The 22,477-nt window shown below is 39.1% G+C and overlaps 1 protein-coding gene across 3 annotated transcripts; it reads left to right on the top strand.

Annotated features, from left to right (window-relative positions):
- Window positions 1-2,392: 2,392 nt before the first annotated feature.
- Window positions 2,393-21,823, top strand: SNX16 (sorting nexin 16). 3 transcript variants are annotated; one of them, XM_075213725.1, is made up of 8 exons: window positions 2,393-2,573; window positions 6,826-7,267; window positions 9,941-10,027; window positions 10,898-11,046; window positions 14,739-14,808; window positions 14,916-15,052; window positions 16,816-16,932; window positions 19,116-21,823. In XM_075213725.1, the coding sequence occupies exons 2-8, from the start codon at window positions 6,911-6,913 to the stop codon at window positions 19,219-19,221; spliced, it is 1,023 nt and encodes a 340-aa protein (XP_075069826.1). In that variant the 5' UTR covers window positions 2,393-2,573; window positions 6,826-6,910; the 3' UTR covers window positions 19,222-21,823. The 3 variants fall into 3 exon arrangements, with proteins under 3 accessions (XP_075069826.1, XP_075069827.1, XP_075069825.1); XM_075213726.1 differs by having other exon boundaries at window positions 2,394-2,550; XM_075213724.1 differs by lacking the exon at window positions 2,393-2,573 and adding an exon at window positions 6,418-6,747.
- Window positions 21,824-22,477: the final 654 nt, after the last annotated feature.

Here is a 22,477-nt window from a genome sequence, read left to right as displayed (position 1 = left end):
CCCCACCACAACTGTTCCATTATCAGACCTTACCAATGGAAGACAGTCTAATATGGGGAAGTAGAACTCTGAGGTACAAAAAGCTTTTTTGGAGTTAAAAACAGCATTATGTATGCAGCCAGTAATTGTAACACCAGATTTTTCAAAGAATCTGTCGCACAGACGGATGCCTCGGATATAAAGGTAGATGCTGTATTGTCTGAAAACAGAAATGGGGAAGATCACTCTATAATTTATTTGAATAGAAAATTCAATGAACATGAAAAGAGGCACCCCAATATACACAATATGGACAAAAGTATTTGCCCACACCTGTTAATTATTGAATTGAGCTCAGATCCGTCGTCAGAGGTGTATACAATCAAACACCTAGCCATGCAGTCTCCATTTGCAAACATTTGTGATACAAAATGGGTTGTTCTGAAGAGCTCAGTGACTTCAAGTGTGGTAGTGTGATAGGATGGCACCTTTGTAATAAGACGGTTCGTACAATTTCATCCCTGATGGATATTCCACTGTCAACTGTAAGTGATATTATTAAAAAGTGGAAGCAATTAGGAACAGCAGCAACTCAGCCACAAAGCGAAAGACCATGTAAAATCACAAAGGGGGGGTCAACGACTGCTAAGGTGCATGGTGCGTAAAAGTCACCAATGCTCTGCTGATTCCATAGCTGAAGAGTTCCAAACTTCCACTGGCATTAATGTAAGCACAAAAACTGTGAGGCAGGAGCTTAAAGGAATGCATTTCCATGGCCGAGCAGCTGCATGCAAGCCTCACATCACCAAGACCAATGCCAAGCTTCGTATGGAGTGGTGTAAAGCACACCAACACTGGACTGTGGAGCAGTGGAAACGTGTTCTGTGGAGTGACAAATCATGCTTCTCTGTTTGGCAGTCAGATGGGCGAGTAGTTATAAAATACATCCCAACTGTCCCGATTTAGGCAGGACAGTCCCAATTTGAGGGCCCTGAACCACCATACTGATTGGGACAGCTTTGTCCCGCAGGTGGGAAATTTGGGAGGTGTGTGTCATTCACTGCTATGGGCAGCACGGTGGCTAAGTAGTTAACACTTCTGCCTCACAGTGCTGGGGTCATGAGTTCAATTCCCAACCAGTGCCTTATCTGTGTGGAGTTTGTAGGTTCTCCCCATGTTTGCGTGAGTTTCCTCTGGGTGCTCTGGTTTCCTCCCTCACTACAAAAACATACTGGTAGGTTAATTGGTTGCTATCAAAATTGACCCTAGTCTCTCTCTGTCTGTATGTGTGTGTGTTAAGGAATTTAGGGGTATATTTAAGAAAGCACGGTAGTGCACTATCGTGCACTTACCGTGGAAATCAGCTCCTGATGTGCCCTCCGCAAATTTATTAAAGATGCATCGCAGATAGATGGATATCTGCTGCTTTGCACTCGTGATCGTTTTTGCGAGCAGTCACCATTCAACAGAATGGTGACTGCTCCTGGCCGCAATCTAACAAGTCCCGAAAAAATGTTTTTTTCGGGAACTTGTTGTGTTAATGTACGCCTGGCGTACATCATCCGAAATGCTGCTAAAACTGTTGTTCTTGGTTATGTCCAGCTCTGCTCCGGAGAGCAGAGCTGGACAGCGCATGGGCAGGGAGTGATCTTGTGATCCCTCCCTGTCACAGCCTCAAGCTCTCCGGACGGCACATGCGCAGTTGCATGAAGAACTGAAAGTACAATGAAGAGGAGATCCGGAGACAGCGCGACCGAAGAGGCAGTGGTGAGTATGGTTGTTTTTTTTTATCACAGAAACAGCTGTTTTTCGGAACTGCTGTTTCTGTGTTCCATTTTTCATAAATATGAGAAATACATCAATCCTTATCCATGCAATAAGGATTGATAAGTATTTCTCATTTTGCCCGATAAATGATAAATGTGCCCCTTAGACTGTAAGCTCCAATGGGGCAGGGACTGATGTGAGTTCTCTGTACAGCGCTGCGGAATCAGTGGCGCTATATAAATAAATGGTGATGATGATGATTATGCAGGGAACAAGTGCTGCAAATGGTGTTGGGAGGAGAGTAGGATTAGCATTCCAAAAGCGCTGTGTACACACCGGTGAATGCGGTACATAGCAATGTTTTGCTTCAGGCTGTGTAGACATAAACACATAAAGATACTTAACCAGACTAATTTACGCCCTAAGGCTGCCATGACAACCAGCAACCCAGAGCCCGCACCTTATCTATAACCCCGCTATAACCTCACACAACTAGTAAACACCACGACCCTTCTCTCAGCCAATGGCTTATCTCCTGTCACCGCAGTAATAACGTCAGAGAGCCGCGCTGCTATTGGCTCTTGGCATTGCACACGGGCTATTGGCTGTGAGAGTGTGGTGGGCGGGACGAGGGTGGAGTACGGAAGTAGTGCCCAGAGTGTACGGCTGCCAGATGATTGCTCACAGCTTCCGGTACACACTGTGCTCCTCTGCTGGCTGATACACGGTGCGCGGTGTGTCATGTCACGTGCTGTGCGGCGCCTGGCGGGGGAAGGGTTAACTAGCTCCAAGCCGTGATGTCAGGTGTGTAGCACAATACAGAGCTGGTAAGTGGCATGGTGGTTCCTGCAGTGTACACACTGCTGCCTGGCTATGTAAGTGGCATGGTGGTCCCTGCAGTGTACACAGTGCTGCCTGACTATGGGTCCAGTTCATGGGGAGCTCACTGTGCATACAGTGCTGGCAAGTGGCATGGTGGTCCCTGCAGTGTACACAGTGCTGCCTGACTATGGGTCCAGTTCATGGGGAGCTCACAGTGCATACTGTGCTGGTAAGTGGCATGGTGGTCCCTGCAGTGTACACACTGCTGCCTGACTATGGGTCCAGTTCATGGGGAGCTCACTGTGCATACAGTGCTGGTAAGTGGCATGGTGGTCCCTGCAGTGTATTATTATTATTATTATTATTATTATTACCATTTATTTATATAGCGCCACTAATTCCGCAGCGCTGTACAGAGAAATCGCATCAGTCCCTGCTCCATTGGGGCTTACAGTCTAATTCCCTAACACACTGCTGCCTGACTATGGGTCCAGTTCATAGGGAGCTCACTGTGCATACAGTGATGGGAAGTGGCATGGTGGTCCCTGCAGTGTACACACTGCTGCCTGGCTATGGGTCCAGTTCATGGGGAGCTCACAGTGCTTACAGCACATTATATGCTTAGTGTTTATAAACAGAATAATGTGATATCATGACACAGGATAAGCTGTCGCATGGCCACAGTGATGTTTATCTTTTACTTTTTTGTTTACACGTGTTGTGTATCAAATTAACTTTCTGTTTCTACTCCAGCAGAACTTCATATTGTTTCTCCCTCACCCACCCACCCGGCATATATGGTTTCTATTTGTAACATGACATAATAGATAATGTTTTGTTTTATGATTTAGGGAATACCAGATTAACAATTGCAGTACAGAATAATATTGCCAGGTCATTCCTGTGGACTCTAGGGGCCTGAGTCACTAAGGCAAAAAAGGAGTAAATGTTCTCTATGACAAACCATGTTACAACTTAAGGGGTGCAAATTAGTTTATTATTTTGCACATAAGTTAAATACTGGCTGTTTTTTCATGTAGCACACAAATACTTGTTAGCTTTATTATTACACTGAAATTTAAAGTTGATCTAGGACATGTCCTACCCCAACTATAAATCTGTCCCAACATTTTAAATTTACCTTCCCCTCCAATGCAACATGGTTTTGCCCAAGTGCAAATGTTACTCCTTTTTTATGCTTTGCTCTCCTTAATGACTCAGGCCCTAGTTGTCTTTCTCTGAAATTCAAGGATGTAAAATGTGCAAAATGTGGTTTTATGGGGTTCTTGGTTCACTAGCAGGCAATGTTTTATCTTGTGTGGTTTTGTTTTATGTTTACTTTTCTTTACCGGTAAGGATCTTTAGGAGACATCATAGTCTCAAATATATCTCCCCTATTTGCTTTAGTAAATTATTCAATGTGAATTACAGTAGTATTTATATCATTAGAGTTATTATTATTATTATTATTATCAGCTACCATTAGATTAGTGTCAGCATTTTTTGCATTAAGGGGCTAAACAAATAGTATTTTGCTTCTCTATTGATTTTAAAACTATTCAAATGGCTAAATAACCATATATACAAACTAAAATACTTTATCTGTCATTTTGAGCTGTACCTTATAAGTAACCAACTACTTTTTTCACTAACGTTAACACTTTGGACTTTGCTGATTGGTTGCTATAGTTTCGTTAACATTTTCCATCTTAATGCAATGGTGGTAAATGAGCCTTAGTTATATGTGATCCTGCTATGCTTTACTTCACAGCAGTGTGTTAATCTAAATTTTATGCAGTTAGTGGTATACTAACACACAACACATGTCGACAATTGCCGAAACATCTACAAGTGGAATGTCATAAAACTCGCTATGTAAAGAGGGATTAAATAAGGAAATATAATACTGTTTGCAAGAATGTAGAAGTGCTTATTGACACAGATGGCTGGCTGCTCTTCAGGTTGTGTGACCTACTAAAAAAAAGTATTTTGGTTACTATATTCTAATTTTCAACAGCAGTAAATAAAAATACAATCTAACCTGAGTGAATGTAATAGCACTACAGTATTTAACATTTGAAAAAGTGCTGTAACCCATAGCAACAGATCAGGCTATAACTTTTATTTTTCTAATGTAGATTCGGCAATTAAAGCAAATGCCTCCTTGCTATTGGTTACAGTGATTCCCTACCTTCATAGGAACCACTTTTTTTAATAAATGTTCTTCACATTGCTCCATGTATTTGTAAGGAAAGCAAAGGAACCAGGTAAGGCCTGCACCTTAGTTCTCATATACAAAGGGAGTGAAAATCTGCAATTTTTAAAAATGTACACAGAACCTTTATGTTGTCCTTTTTTATCAGAACGTTAGAAGCGCATCCAGTAATCTCAAAGCTCACCTGTAGCATACAGTATTGTGTACTAATGAGCCTTCCTATAGAACTTTATTGTATCTTACTGAACATTACAAGCAGTGGACTTGGAAGAACACTCTTGTTAGAATCTGCATGTGTTTGGATCCATTTGCGCACATTATTTCTGCATGATCAACATCAAAGCATATGTATTGGCCTTTAAGAAAGGGAAAAAATACTTTTTGTGGTTAGCTTTCTTTGATGCTTCTATTAATATTTCATGGGTGCATCTATGAAAGTGTGTGTGTGTGTATATGTGTATATATATATATATATATATATATATATATATATATATATATATATATATATATATATATATATATATATATTTATTTATTTTATTGCCAGATCCTCTTCTTGGAGGTAACTATGAATGAACCTCTATTACATTGTTTCCTATATTTACCATTAATATATTAGTACACGAGCTGTCAAATAGTATCACTATTTTTGTTGCTTAAATTGCAAGTTTCTGTTTTAATATATGTGTAAAAAGAAATAATGGCACAGCCACAATCCTGGTGCAAACACATATCAATCATAGCCCTTGGTATGCAGCTTTGTATCAGATCTTCTGTATATTTGTATTTGCCTGACAAATATTTGCAGTTGTCATTCTTTCCTTCTAAAGTTCTCTCTTTATAAGTGCTCCCTTTTGTTTGTAAATTGAAAAAGAACAGGAACACAGCAAGAAAGGCAGATACACCATGAAGTGGAACTAATTCTGAAAAAAATAATATTTTATGGGAAGGTAAACTGTATCCATTATGTCATGTCAGAAAACTTTGGAACTTGCCAAAAGGAGTTGGTGTGCATGTGTGTCTACACAAATTTGTTGCACACTGCTTAATGTGTTACAATATTTCTTTAACAATCTTTCCAACATCCTAAGGCTGGGTACACACTACAGAATATTCCTCCCAATGCAATATTGTTAGATTTTACCAATGACTGAAAATCCTGATCAGCATGCCGATTCATGTGTTCACACTATACACGTTTTAAAAGATTTACCTTCAGATCTGCGCTCATGTGTCGTAACCATCGGCTGAAAAGATGGTGACTCTGTAAACTCTATGGAGATCTGTACACTGCTGGTCATGAGTGAGTACACATTGCAAAATTTGCCTGACATCGTTCCATCATTTAGAGATTTTTAGTCCATTTATAAAATCAATGTGCTTTACAACGATAAAACATGATAGTTGGAGCATACACTCTAATGCGATATTGGACCGAACAGTCGCTTATCTGTGATTGGCACGGTAATCAGGTGACAAACCTGCAGTGTGTGCCCAGCCTTGGTCTCTGACTTCAGTCAAGGAATACAACAAATGGACAGATCAGACTTTTAAAAATATGGACAGGGATAAGTTTACCCATTATTATAAAAATAAACAGCTCATCCTTGCTTACCATCAGTTGTATTCTTTGCACAAAATTGCATTGAAACATATTAATTACGTTCTTGCTATATCAGAATGGTCTGTGTTCTATGGTGGAACTATAAGGGTTAAGCACTGTATTGGTAATGGCACTGCCCACTTTGAGAATTCATAATTACTGTTGCCAGTCAGGTGAGGCTGGGTTTGCACAACTATTAAAGACTCCCTTTTACTACATTTCCATTTATGAATAGATGCCTTTTACTTGGTGTGTTTATAACCAGTTTTTTTTCAGTATAGTTCCTCTAAAACATATGTTGCTGCCACTGCTGCATGTTCTGTAATTCTGAGGAGGAAAAGCTAAGGAACAAAACTAAGTTTGTGTAATTCCCACATCTGCTACATTAGTCCTGTATTTCACTTTATCTGCTATATCTAATATTTTATTTCTTCAGATGCTGCATTTCAAAGGAGACAGAATGCATTGTTAGATGGGTGGAGTTTTTTGGCACAACTACCCAGCTGAAAAGTGCAGAAAAGATGGCAACCCCTTATGTGCCTGTGCCGATAGGAAGTTGCTCTGCAGCCAGCGTGACCGCTAGAATCCAAAGGAGCTCATCCCTTGGAAGCAGCTCAACAAGTTCAAACTCCTCAAAAGATCCACACGACGACGCCAACCCCAGGAGCCGCAAGAAGCTGAGCGCACCTGATCAAGTGAGCTGTGCGTCTTCTGTATGTAGTAGCCCTCTCGTCAGGACTAAGTTTGACTCCTCTGTAGAGTACAGTACACATTCCGGAGCACATGGACATGTTCCTAATTCAGCAGAACTGGAGGAAAGACCTTCAACCCCAACCATCTTAGGATATGAAGTAATGGAAGAACGGGCTAAGTTTACGGTGAGTTATTATTTTTAGTGTTTGTGGCCTTTAGTTTTGTTGCTCAAAGTATCTTTTATAAATGCTGCAGTATTTGATGGAATACCACAATCCTGAAAATATATATGAAACATTTCACATTAGATTTGTTGACGTTTCATCATATGTTGAGGGTGGCAAATAGTAGATGGTTGTGTACGTGTCAATGTAAAGATGGAGCACTAATTATTGGACTAATTATGGTTCAAGTACGTTATCATCCATAGACTGGAATAGGAAAAATGACTGGATTCAGAAGAATTGGCATGCCATAGACAATGATGCCAACTTTTCTGTTGGGTAAGGGGGGGGGACGGGGGTTGATGACTTGTTATCTCTTATGCATTTGTCCTAATAATAAAATTGTCCCTAAGTCCCATTTCAACCAGCCAGACAGCTGCCCTGTGGTCAGAGAACTCTGCTCTGGACTTGGGCAGGAAAGGTATATATTTCCATATTGGTGATGTGAAAGGATTCAACAAGTAACTGATTGCTTTATGAGCCATAAACACTGCACAGAAAACCCCCAGTGGGCCTAGTTAACTTAAAATTAAACACTAAAATGCATTTTAGTTTTTTGTTTATCATGATATATGGGAACATTTCAGGTCCCTCATCACATTTTCCATTAGAACACAAGAGCATGAAGAATTTTCTATAAGTTGATGATTTTGTGTGGCAAATATATAAACTTTTGTTTATCTGGCTGTTCTAAAATAGGTTGTTGTGACTACTATGGATTTTATTTATGCAGTGAAAAAATTTACAGAAAATGGATTAACATGGACTTTAAGGAAGATTGTGCATATACATGTCACATGACTGATCACTTGTTGCTACTACAGAGACACTTGTGTGTTAGCAGGCTTACACTTTAGCTGAGTTGTTGTTTATTGGTCATTGAAGGTGAGCCATATGTATATAGCTGATCCTGTGCCTAACAACTGGTTAGCAGAGTGTACATTTACCTGTTTATGCAGGCCAGGTGTTTACAGGTATTTGACTTCTCCGAGCTTAGGTTTGAAAGGGTTTTTTCCTCCCCATAATGTGGAGTGAGTGTCTATGTAATGTCTGGTTTAAATTGCATTATATTTAAACTTGTGAATGTATTGTAGTCAACTTCCTTGTGACAGCAGTGTACAGAAGCTGCCTATCATTTTGTTAGGGCTTACGTGATTAGTAAAAAAAATTACCTGGCTGTGTTGTTTCCAGGAAAAGGGCCAACTATTGCTGTTAGGCTGGGGATATTGACTGAAATAGTTTGCAGAAGTAGACTTTCCCATTGACACAAGCATTCTTTGTTTTAAACAGGCATGTTGTATTGATTTGTTCCTGTTTACTAGGGTGTGCATACTCCCAGGTGTGGAGAGAGATACATTTCGACCTCCCTCATTCCATATAATAGTGATGCACTCAGATATTCGTTTAGCATTTTTCAAGTTGTCAGTAAAGTGCTATCAAGTTGTGAGAGTCTTTAGATGCATAATGTATAGAACTTGGTGACTTTGACCAGCACCTCCTGTCCAAGGCTTTGAACAATACACAACTTCCCGCACTCTTACCAAGGTTTTGGTAGTGGTCGCATCAGAGGCAAGGTACACCTAGATGATAAAACCATGGATTGATAATCAATTGTAAGAATAATACGTCAGTTCCTGGGGTAATTATAGACTTATAAACAGGGTCAGTTTCATTGACTCAACAGAGCATAGCAAAAATAAGGTCAACAGTCCCAAGAACTAGTCCAACAAAGATGTCTTGTCTCCAACTTGCATGGCAGTACTGAGGATCGAGGCACTACCTTTTTGTTTGATTTTTACTATAAGTAACTTGAAAGGGCACCCTATCTGGATGGCTTAGGGGTTGTGTTGTTAAAATATATAAGGTTAAAGGGAAACAGCCCCCAGGTATTCTAAAAAACCCACCCTCTACTTAGGCCTATTTCATAGACAGACAAGCCAAAGCCTATAACTAAGGAACTATATAAAGCAGCAGGATGGAATTCCTTGCATACTTTTGGTAAACACTATAGTCTTCCAGTAGCAGCTTCAGAAGAAGCCAGATTTGATAAAGCATCCCAAGCTGTACCCAAACAGATGGAGTGACTGTAACTGTTTGGGTACAAACTCTCTAATATCTGTATGGAAGCATGAAATGGATATGCAACAACGCTTGCATGTTAGTTGCATTTCCTTGAGTTCCTCCATGGCAGCCTACTTGTAACTTTACACATTATTATTCTTCTTCTCGTTAGGTGTTCTCTATTTATATGTGGTGCTGGGGAGCAGTCAGTAGACAGAGGAGGAGGTAGTCTAGTATGTTTGCCATGCAAAATGTCTTTACTGTCTAGGGATAATAATTATTTAATTTGATGTTTCATTAAGCAGAGCTGCCGTGGAAAGTCAAGGAAAAATTGAACACTGTAATATACTCCTCTGCTTCATACATTGGAATCTTTTATTAAATTATTAAGGCATTGGTACCTTTTTATTTTCGGGAGAAAAGCAAAAAGTTATATTGAACGTGCCACAGTCAGTACCCCCACCCTTCACATTCTCTCAGTGTTTACATCACACTACTTCTCTCAATCAATAAATACTGTATAATGTGCTGTACTCTAAGCTTTCTCAAACCATTCTGGTTTAATATCGACAGGTTTACAAAATTCTTGTTAGAAGAAGCCCAGAAGAGAGCTGGGTTGTGTTCAGGAGGTACACAGATTTCTCAAGGCTTAATGACAAGGTAAGATGTGACAGCTCTGCTTATTGATGAATTTGGCTTTATTCAGCTGTGTATTATGTAATGTATTCATTAAGAGGATTGGAACATCGTAATGTTAGTTCAGTTGGAACATATTTCTTTCTCTTCGGGTAACCCTGAAGTGAGGCAGGATTGTACCACAAGATCCTTGTCCCTGTATTTTAGTGTAATATAAGTGGATTAGGTGTGAGCGACCTAATCAACATGCCATGTGATTGATGTTTTAATGTGCCATTCAGTTTAGACAAACATGCTCCATCTGTCAGTCTTCTGTCCTATTGTTGGTAGAGCGATATAGCACTTTGTGGGAATATTTTGGATTTAATTAGTAATATCTCTGATTTTATGTAAATAGGTGTCACATTGGTTCACACTCTCTCCTATATAAGGTAAGGGCTTGAAATACCAGCTCAGACTGACACTTTAAGTACCTCTGTTGCTGCTAATGTTTCAGCAGGTTATGTAGAAGCAAACTAGAGTACCTTGCAGTATTGTCTTGGCAATAACAGCAGATACATGAGGTGCTCTTACAGAGTACAGAGCCAGTGGAAAGTTTAGAAAGATGCAGGGGGCAAATGTTTCTAGACACCAGTCTTTATTTCTTGGTTGCCGTGGTGGCCAGATTCTTCTAATAGTCCTGTGTAATGGGACATTGCTTAAGTCAATCCAGATCTGGAGGTTGGTGTAATATATAAAATCAACGTCAGACAAGCCCTTGCATGTGCAAGGAGGGTTTGCTAGATGTCCAGTTTTAAATCTTAAACCCCATCCCTCATTGTTGTTGATCTACGCTTTTGTTCTGTTAAAATGCCCTCTTCTAAAGTTGTATTTTTTATTTTAAATCCCTGCTAGCTGAAGGAAATGTTTCCTGGTTTCCGTCTTGCTCTTCCACCTAAACGCTGGTTTAAGGACAATTATGAGTATGACTTCTTAGAGGAAAGGCAGTTGGGACTGCAGGCGTTCCTACAGAACTTAGTTGCTCACAAGGACATTGCAAACTGGTATGACAACGGTTTATTTATTTTTTGAAATACTGTTTATTGGCAACATCACAAAAGGAACAACAGTAAGGTACAAAGAGTCCATAAATGGTGATAAGCAATCTGACAAAGGGCAAGTAATGCAGCGAAAACTACATACAGAGATCACAATGGTTATGCCCTAGGAATGCACATATGTAAAATGATAGCAGTGTTCCAGAGACAACCAGTAACAATGCATATTTTATTATGTATTGGGGAAAGAAAGGGGAGTCGAGAGAGAAAGATGGGGGAGGGGGGATGGATAGGTAGAAGATTGGAGAAAAGGGAGAGGGAAAGACCACGCCAGTTGTAAAGAGCAGTAAGAGGGTAGAGTGGCAGTGAGTTGTATAGACCTGTCTAGTAATGAAGACAGTTCAGGCACTCCTAATGTGTCTGAATAATCTATGGATGTGAGATGGAAGATCAGGGACAGGTAAAGGAAGAACAGGCTTGGGATCAGAATGAATGGAGACACCAAGACCAGCAGAGGTGAATGAAATGACAGCGGACCAGAAGGGACAGCTCCACCATACATGCAGGAAGTTTCAGTTTCTCCAGCAGACATCGCTCACCTGAGGATAGATGCTATGCATAATAACCATTTTTATTATTTGCATTTACTTTATCCAAATTATGGTCACAGACCGATGATGCTTATCGCTGGTTTTTTTGTTTGATGTTTTTTTGTGATACCTATTTTAAATTTTATCAAATCTAGTCATTGATTCTTATAAAAGGAGAATCATTGAGACTGATTTCCAGCATTACTGGATTTCAGTTACTATAAAATGAATGTTCAAAGAATCCCAGCCATACATTAGTTAGGTGAGGCACTATGTAATATACACATACTGGGTACTCTAGCCCATCCATATTATCTGCTAGCAATAGGTATGTGTGATACAGATGCTGTCAGCTATGATCATGCACATAGAAGATCATTTAGTAGTCTAAATGGCTATTGTACACTGATGAGAAGGCTGCTTGATCTTGTCAACCAAAATACTGCAGGCACGCCTGGATCCAAGGAAAGCCAGCCAGTGATGTCTGAAGGAAGGGGCCATGGATTTAAAAAAAACAAGATATCCTTTGTTGCATGTTTTTGTATATCTTTTAATTGTTTTTTATTTTGTCTTTTTTTTCTTTCTTTTTTTCTTTTTTTTTTTTAAAGAGAGCCTTTCAACTTTTTTGTTAATTAAAACACTTTTCAAAGAGTTAAAAGCAAAGTATCAATGCTGTAGACCACTGAGGAACATTCATGGAACAGGTCATTGGTGTTTAGTATTCAATTAACATAGCAACATAAGAAAAATGTAAATTTGCTCCATGTTGCAATGCAAGGGGAACAAATGTATTAATTGTATTTTTTTCTGCATATAGCACACAAACATTAGACTGCTTTTCTTTTTACACTGAAATTTAGAGTTGGGCTAGGACTCGCCCTTTCCTAACTCGAAGTCTGTGCACACATCACCATTTATTTATATAGCAGCACCAATTCCACAATGCTGTACAGAGAATATTTTTGCCATTGACATCAGTCCATGCCCCATTGATGCTTAGGGCTAGATTTACTAAGCTGCGTGTTTGAAAAAGTGGGAATGTTGCTTATAGCAACCAATCAGATTCTAGCTGTCATTTAGTAGAAAGTACTAAATAAATGAAAGCTAGAATCTGATTGGTTGCTATAGGCAACATCCCCACTCAAACCCGCAGCTTAGTAAATCTAGCCCTTAGTCTTAATTCCCTATCAAACACACACAGACTAGGGTTACTTTTGTCCAGAGCCTTTATGCCTTAACCCTATACTAACAATGCACAGGTCCCCTTTTCTTCTTCAGCTGCCAGTAGTCTCTTCCATCATGTTCCATACTTTAACACAGATGCTATGTTGTAACCGTGTCCTTTTGTAGAACTAGTTGTTTTCATTTGTTTTACCCATTGCCTCCATTTCCCAATATTAATTTATCCTCTCTGACCTACGTATAACTTTGAGCTTTTGCTTTCAAGCTAAACATTCAAAGTTGTTAAACAAGTTTTTAATGCAACTCAAAATAATCATTGTACGTGGGATACATAATAGTGTAATACAATCTGCGCAATGAAGCCAAGCCTCTATACATCTCACCGTTGTGGCTAGTGAGGTATTTAAAATCCTGGGATAATTAAGGGATGAACTGTACTAAAACCACTTTGTGTGAAGCAGACCTTTTTACAAACCGGTTAAAGAGGCTATATGTGCATAGGTTTTACAAATCGAGGAAGGTTTGCAGTAGTTTAACCATTTTATTACCAGAGTTACTTCATATGGTTGTTTGCTTTAAGTCATGTACAATTGTTTTGCTTTCTTTTTTTGTTTAGTTTACGAATATTTGCAAAAACAATATCCATGTTCATTTATAATTAAAGCATTCTTCACGTTTACTTAAAACAAGTACCTAGTAATTGCTATTCACCTATTTAGGGGCAATTTGAAAAATGGTTGAGAAAGTAATTCTTCCTCTAGAATAAAGTTTTGTAGCTGTACTTTTACGAAAACAATTTAACATTAAACCTGTGATATAATGGTGCTTTTACCATCTATGTCTGTTTTCCCCCCAGCTGTCTACATGTGTTCTAGCTCTGCTGGTACAACAAATGTTCTTGTTTGGAATCATGTCTGCTGTCACCAGAGGGTGAGAGGGGTCATTTGGAAATGTCTGCACGGAGAACAATGTAACACAGTGGCCCTAGTAGGATAATAGGTCTTTAAGTAAGGGGATTCAAGAATAATTGGTCATTCTCCTTTCCAGGCTGTTGTGACTACGTGGGCTAGGGTCTCTCTCGTCACTAACAAGGGAGAATGCCACACGAGTTTGGCAGATGGACTGTTTAGCACTGTATGAAATGCAGCAGTCTGTGGGAATTGCATGAGTCTCTCCTCCCTGAACAATGCACTTACTGTACGGTATTCTTGTGGTCACATGTCCTGTAGAGTCTGACAACTATAATGTCTGACTATGCCAGTCACCTGCAGTGTATTCCAGACACAAGGAGCTGCAATAACACTTCCTCCTGTAATTTATTGCTTCAAATGTTCACATTTTGGGTTATTTTTAGTAAAGTAGCCTGGGATTTATACAGTTCTAGCTGCAGAGGAATTGCCGATTGGTTATGCCTCCCCAGCTGTTGAAACAGGTGGGCATCAGCCGGATCATAACTTTAACGAGCTAGATTAAAGTGTCTTGTTACAAAGTTTGTTTAGGGTTTTTTTTCTGTAATTTGGAGTGCCATGCCCAAAAGCTAATAATAAAAGCAATCGGAAATGACTCCCCTGTTTAGACCACATGTGCACTGGCATTTCCCTACATTATAAAGATGCAAATCAGATCTTACCCTATTTTAAAAGCCCTGGAAATGTCATGTTTATGTAAACTTGGACCAGGCAAAGTGTCTCTGGTCCATATAAGAATGTAAGAATGTAAAGATAACTTACTCCATTGACTTATACTACCTTGTTTGTTTTTTCTTTACATTAGAAGAGTACTGATTAAATATGACTTTCCCTTCTCTGCTACATTAGATTCTGGGACACATGCCGAATATGTTTTTATATACAAATATTTGAGTTACAATTTGAATTTGAAACAAATGCAGGCAGTGTATGTATTAAGAGCATATCTTGATTTCAGTGCCTCGGTGAGACTGTTTCTTTGTTTGGATGATCCGCCTGGCCCCTTTGATAGTCTGGAAGAGAGCAGAGTGAGTATATAAGAATGATTCTTGGTACACATTAAATGTTTTTTGTTTTGGATTGTGTTTCTGAAGTCTGGCTGCAAGTTTGACCATATATTTATCTGTGTGTCCAGGCTTTCTGTGAGACTTTAGAAGAAACAAATTACAGACTTCAAAGGGATCTTGCAGAGAAGCAGAAGGAGCTTGAAACCCTGAAGAAGTTGTTAAATGAGAAGGAATTGCACATCCAGACGCTTGAAGGACAGATTCAGTGAGTATTTTCTACCTTATTTCTCGGTAATAAATAGTAAATTATATTTGTCCTATTGTGCAAAGTTTTATACCCATCAATGTATTTTGATATTTGTTTTTTTTATTATTTTGTTTTTGTTTTTTAATTCATTGAAATGTAGGCATTTATTTAAATTGGACTGGTTCCTTAAAAAATAGATGCCATCGTTTTGTGTGGACTCAACTAGTATGCAGCCTATGAATCAATGACCTCACAGAAGCCCTGTTTGACTATCGATAGAACTCCTGACATACTGGTTCCTAGTGAAAGGTTAGGGGTTACATTATCTATCCAAACTTCATAAGCTATGTATGCCTTCTAGTATTGCTACGGCTGGTTCCCCAAACTAAAATATGCAAGTCCTTGTGAGCTGACATTACTGAGTTTGAACAGAGTTGCACTAATAGATTTTCGCACTATTCTCTATAAATTTTATGAAGTCTGCACAATAAGGGGACTAGGCGTAGACTGCTGAAGATGGCAGGGATTTCAGGACAGGTAGGTGCTATATACACAGAGAACAAATGTTTGAAGATTGGTTAGGGGTTATATATTTGCAAAATAGACTCCTAGGGAAAGTGAAATTGGCCTTTAAAATTGTGTAAGCTGTTGTTGGACTGATTGTGTCACTGCCCCCTAGAGGCCTCAGCAGGGTTATACCTTTCTCATGTTGCATATTGCACCATGGGAATGTCAGATATTGAATTTTACATCAATTGTACAAAAAGGATATTTGTGCTAAATACAGATGGACCGATACAACAATGTGCAGTTTTGCAGAGTACAGCAGTGTTTGAACCATGTAAAGAAGAAACATGACAGTAAACTGCCTGATCTGCTGTGAATGCAGAGTATTAGATCCCAGTCTATTCTTTTCTAACTTGTGTGTTGTCCTCTGACATCTACAGTAGATAAATTGTTTTTATATAATATTGTGTGCTTGTTTTTACACTTGAAGCCAGTAGAAAAGTTAGTTGTAATACATTGAAAATCCTCTAATAATTTGGTCAGTGGTCATGTGTCAAAATGTTAGCTCCCTTTTAAGGTTATTTGCCTAGAATAATCAGTTTAACTGATTTTTTATAGAAACCTAAAGGTGACTGTAAATTGAGCGGATTTAGTATAGCTTGAATGAAGGGGGATATGCCGTTATGCGCAGTTAACCTGTCGCACATGAATAGTGCTGTCGATTTGCCATTGTCTTCTGTTTGAACTGTGTAGCACGAATATTTCTTTTTTTTGTTACTTTGTTCAAACCCAGTGAGATCAGATTTGGGACATGCCTGTGGGGAGTGGGTATACGTAGAGAGGACTCATGGCTGGCTGCCTGAAGATGGAGAACCTACAGAAAAGGGTAGTCCTAGATACGTTCTACTAGAAGGTGTGTCTGACAGACAGCTACATATAGGATAGTGGTTGGCTCTAGTCTGGATGCAGTTTTCACATTTACTCCCTTTAAAAAAAACAAAACAAAAACAAAGATTAACTTCAAATTAAATCAGTAACATACCTGTATGTTTCTGTACCCAGTGTAGTAAAACTACATAACCTGTTGTATACATTGTCTTTATTCTTGATTAAAAACTATTTAAGTTCGCAAAATGGAACTTGTTAGAATTGTCACCTTAAATCTACTTTATTAATAGCATCAGTTACTGGTGCCATAGTTGACTATTACTTTGTGTGGTTACTCATACAGTTTATTTGCAAACAATGAAAGAAAAGCAAAACCTGTATTTCAGGGAAGTAAGCAGAAGGGAGGGCCAGGTGCGCAGACCTTCCGTGGAAGAAAGCGAGTGCAGCGGGGAGGTGGAGTCCTCCGCCATAGAAGCAGATCAGGGCACCACTGCGGTCAATGGGTAAGATGGATTGATGTGTAATAGTATTTATTTATATATGTAATAATATTTGCAACTGCTGCTAAACTATTTTTCAATGTTGCTTTCTAGAAGTATTTACCATAGTATTCAAGTTGTAATAGGTTAAAGGTACTAAAAACACTTGAAACACTTGTAAAATTAACCATGCATACGTGGCTAAATGGCTTTAACCACGTATGTACATAGAACACAAGTTGCCATATATAAAGAAGCTATTTATAACCATCACAGATTATAAAAATGTGTGTGAATTTTCCCATACTTCACATTGACCGCTTGTGAGATGCTTCACATTACATTTGCTGTGTAGCGGAGTTTTAACTATTCGACCGTCAGCCGTTTCATGATGGGATGAGGCTGACTACAGTGTCCTTCAATGGCTTTATTACCAGGAAGTCTGTGTGTAGAGAAATATCTTCCTCCGCAGTCACATACTTGTCTCTGATATAATCTTCATTTCTGATAACAGAATGTGTTTTTAAAAGTCGGCATTGTATTGTGGGTTTACTGGGTTTTCGTTATAATCATTTAATTTATATAGCGCCAACAATTATGCAGCGCTGTACAGAGAATAATTGTCACTCACATCTATATCTGCCCCCATTGGTGCTTACAGTCTAAATTTCCTAACACACACACACACACACACACACACACACACACACACACACACACACACACGGGTCAATTTGATAGCAATCAGCTAACCTGATAGTATGATTTGGGAGGTACCCTGAAATTTGATTGGTTAGTGTTACAGTGTACAAGTATGTGTACTTTATGCATGCTTGGATTCCATTATTATGTTCAAAAACATGGTTTTGTACCATGGTATTTATTTTACCCAATTAGGTGAAATCCTTCTGTTCTACGCTCAAGCTGAGCGCCCAGATTTTGTCCGGCATCACTGGCCAGTTGTCTCTGTCTGACCAGAATCGCACACAAGCCAAATGTGACCATCCTCTGAGTGCCGTTACCAGCATGTCCAATACTGATCTTGTCTATTTTGATTGGATTATTTTGGGGCTTCATGCTGGGAGATGGAAACAGTTGCTGGTATTGCAGCACTGAAGACCTACCAGTTACTATTGGCTCTAGTTAACATACAACCTGTTGAATGCTAAGTTTGAAATGTTGTGTTATCTAGCTAATATCTTCTGCACATTAATCTTCAGCATACTTGGACAGGAGACAAGGTGTGCATTGATCAGTCTTACATCAAATATCTTTAGGTTTCGGGGGTTTTTTTACGTTCCTGAAACATTTTAAGCGTATATTTTTACATGTTAAAACGGATTCATTACAGTAGTGTCTGCCCAACTAAGGAGGAAATAAAGTAAAGTACACAACATATGTACATGTTTTACATATACACATTATCAGCAGTCTGGGGTACCATTGAGGATGTGCATGGTGTACTATGGTAAAGATAAACATGGGGTGTTTGCTCAAGAGGTGGGGAACCTGCTGATCAGTTAAGGCAGTGGTTCCCAAACTTTTGCAGTTCGCGGCACCCTTAGAGTCTCCAAATTTTTTCAAGGCACTCCTCCAAAATAATTATTGAGCAGTCCTATTTTAGAAGTAGTTTGGTCAAAAAATTGTAATAAGTATTTAGGTCAGGACAGAAATACTTATTTAGTTGTATGCAAAAATGCCCCCTCTGCATCCAGACACACTGCCCTCTCTCACACTGCCCCCTCTCCCCTCTGTCACGCTGTCCCCCCTCCTCTGCCCTCTCACGCTGTGTCCCCCTCCTCTGCCCCGCTGTCCCCCTCCTCTGCCCCGCTGTCCCCCTCCTCTGCCCCGCACCAGCCATAAAAAAAAAAAAACACAAACTTACCAATCCGTCGGGCGCCGGGACCCAGCAGCCTCCTCTCTCCCACAGCAGCTTGTTACTGACGTCGATATTCAGTGACAGCTGCGGGAGAGAGGAGGCTGCTGGGTCCTGGCGCCCGACGGATTGGTAAGTTTGTGTTTTTGGTTTTTTTATGGCAGGCCCGCGGCACCCCTGGGAGCCCCGGCGCACAGTTTGGGAACCGCCGAGTTAAGGGGTTAAAGACTTTTGGTAACTGCTGCACTAAAGCTTTGGTTGGTTGGTGAACAGAGTAAACAAACCATTCTGTATCTAACCCGTGACATGTTCTATTGTTCCTGGTTTCCAGCTCCTATAGAGACAGCCATGGGAACTGCTGGAATGAGTCCCTACACGGGGATGTCTTGCCGGAGATTGAAGTAGCTGAGGTGGCAGATCCTGATGAAGACATTTAATGTGCCTGCAGTAACCCTAAACATGTACTGTGGATCCTTATGTACTCCGAGCTGTTGCCATTCAGTGACGCACCAGAGCCCTTATGCGGCGAACACAGGACGTTTGCGCGTATGAGTAATAGAAAAGGAACTGCGGTTTTGCTGCTATTTGACCAGCCTAAGAAGATGGCTATACAATCAAAGGATATAAAGGGCTTGCACCTTAGAAATTGAATAAAAAGGCCCATCTAATGATTAATGTACATTGTTCGTTTACCAGTTATGGCCTAGCTGTGTCCGTTTGAGAGTGGCATAATTCCAAGCACTTTTGTAGATGTCCATGTGAATCGGTGCCACAAGGGCAAGTTCTGCTTTGCCAAGACACTGTTTCTTTATTTTTATACACACAGAATCACTTGTTTCGTGCTCTGGATGATGCCAATGGAGTTATTTTAATCAGTCGCTGCACAGAAAAGAAAGCTTTTCTAGTAACCGAGTAGCAACATATCAGTGCAGGTTGTTCTATTATTAGAATAGTATGATTCATGTAACACTGCTCTGCTGTCAACGCACCTGACTGCCGGCAACTCCCTGTGACACTAATGGGAAGTTTCCATGAAGACATAAACACTTTGTGTGCACTGCTGCCCACAGACACAGAATCGCTGCACAGATGTGATGGGTTAGGCAGGCACACTGTTACACTTAAGATTGTCGGTAAGCACAGTCTTCAAAGAACACCTGCTTTTATTTAACAAATATATATATGTATTTCCAATATTTTAACAAAGAAATTTGACTAAGACTAGAAGTACCAAATTGACAAGTATTTATAAATGGAGAGGCGAGAGCTAGTGTATATTTTACACAATGTTAAAAAGAAAGTTACATTGGAACATTTTTATTTTCTTTGCACAAAATTGAATATTCTCATCTGCTTTGAGCGCAAACATTGGTCCACCATATAGAATGGAAATAGAAATCTAGTTCTATTCAAAACAACCATAGTGCACCATAATTAGCTGGTCTCTTATGGTGTAATAGCACCTTTTTCATGGGTTCATTTGTTTTGTGTATATATATATATATATATATATATATATATATATATATATATATATATATATATATACATATCTTATTTTGTTTATGGATTAGTTTGTTTTTATTTTAGAGACAATAGTGGCCTACTATCCATCTTTTCTTTTTTTTTTCTGTTTTTCTTTTTTTAAACAATTTAACATAGTAAATCAAAACTTTGGGTTCAAATTCCTGTAATGTGCTGTGGAGAGCCTCCTGAACAGTCATGACAGCCCTCCCCAGGTTCTGTAGTACACAGAAATGAGCGCAGCCAGATCTCTCAGTGATGTCTGCCAGCACATAACGAGGAATTTAATTCACACCTTGAATTCTCTCTCTCATCGATCCACTTGAAATTGTCTTTGTAATCTTAATATATTAAACTGCTATTTTGTTTGCTTTTACTTTCTGGCCTTCAGAGCTTCCTTAAACCCTAATTTCAGTGTATAATTCTCAACAAATGGTAAAACTTTTTTGTTTTTTGAATGGCTAAATGATGCATTTTTTTCAAATGTCGACTTTTATGTTTCATAACTGATAAAAGCAGCCGTTTATTCAACATCAAGTTAGGTGCATAAAATTACCGACTTTGCTTAACAGTTCCGTAAAAGAGAGAAACCACCTATTGTATCTGTGTGTGTGTTACTGCTCCTGCCATCTTTAGTGGGCCAAATCCACCATCCTGCCAATGGCATTTCTCCCGTGAAAACCGTTTAAGTGCGTTACTCGTTTCAAACCCTGTGATGTCAGGTTTGTGGTGAGTCGGAAGGGGAGGACTATAATTAGAGGACTTGGCCTTTTAATGCATCTGTACATTGTAAATGAACAGTCCTTTTTCAGTAACTTGTCAAATGACCGATTAACTTAATTAAAATCACAGCAAAAAGTGCATGTTGGAATCCCTTAGGATCTGTTTGGCAATGTTGCTGTTGGCCAGACCAAACCAATGGTAAGGAAGTTGGTGACTGTCATTTAAACACTGACGGATTCTTGCAGGAATAAAGCCATACAAAGATCACTCTTTAATTGTAGCTGGGGACAGCAGGTGAAGGTTCGGAGGGCCCCGTGTGATCCATTATTGACCTACTGAATTTACTGTGCCATAAACAAGCAACATGCTGCATTCTCTTGTTGGTTCACCACACAAAATAGCCATCTCCACATTCTGTAGTCAAGGTACATGTTTATGTTTTAGAAATTACTGATCCATCTTCTGCAGGTTTTTGTTTTTTTCTTTTGTATTTTGTGTTTCCGAATTAACTTTAAATCTGTCTCGTTTGCTCTGAAAATTGTAACAATGTATTAGACCAGCCTGGTTTGCAATGTTTGTGTATGTAGAGGAATAAACCTTAAAATACCTTGGCCCTCTGAGATGTAACTACTAATCTGTACGGTCTTTTACTTCCATCCACTTGTGGAGGAATAAATCATGATTACCTGTATTGGTATATTTCAGAATGAAATGGCAACATGCTATATAAAGTTAGAAAACAAAGATGTTCCATATATATGCTATTCAATAATAAAAGTGTACATACTTTCACTAGCTTATATTGTCATAGAATTGGTCCAGCCAACAACTTTTTGTGTGTATGTGTTTGTCTTTTTATGTAATACAAATATCCAACCGGTTCACTGAACACTTAATTTACTGGAAGTCTCTAATACAAAATGTCACTTGGAGATTTTTTTTTTTTTCCTCTTGCTAAATACTCAAATCTTGAAAATCATCTTTGCAACATTTAATAATTGTATTGTACTATACGTAGCAAAATTTAATCTTAACTGCTTTTTTTTTTTTTATTGAATATTATTTATTAACGCCCTACACACTCTAGATGTTTATATGGCAGTTGTCTCCGCTATAATGGCTACTATAATACAACGGATATAATTCTGCTAACGTGAACTGTTTTCAAATGACTTTGTACCAAGAAGGTATGTGAGACCAGCACTTAAAAATATGATGGTTATTTTCTTACTCTTCATTCCTGTTTTCCAAGGAATGATCTATGCCTCTACTGTATTTTCATCAATAATTCTTACAATGTTTTGCATACATTTCCATCCATTAAAAGCGACTAGAAACTTAAATCCCTTGTGCTGAGAAAATAAAAAGACAGTAGATCATTTGGGAAAGATACGGCACAGAGAAGCTACTTAACAGCTCACATCGAAATGGTCTGATTTTAGTGCC

The sequence above is a fragment of the Mixophyes fleayi genome, chromosome 5 (genome assembly GCF_038048845.1).
Source record: "Mixophyes fleayi isolate aMixFle1 chromosome 5, aMixFle1.hap1, whole genome shotgun sequence".
NCBI lineage: Eukaryota > Metazoa > Chordata > Amphibia > Anura > Limnodynastidae > Mixophyes > Mixophyes fleayi.
The sequence above is the reverse complement of the archived record's forward strand: the minus strand, read 5'-3'. Positions and strand labels throughout refer to the sequence as shown.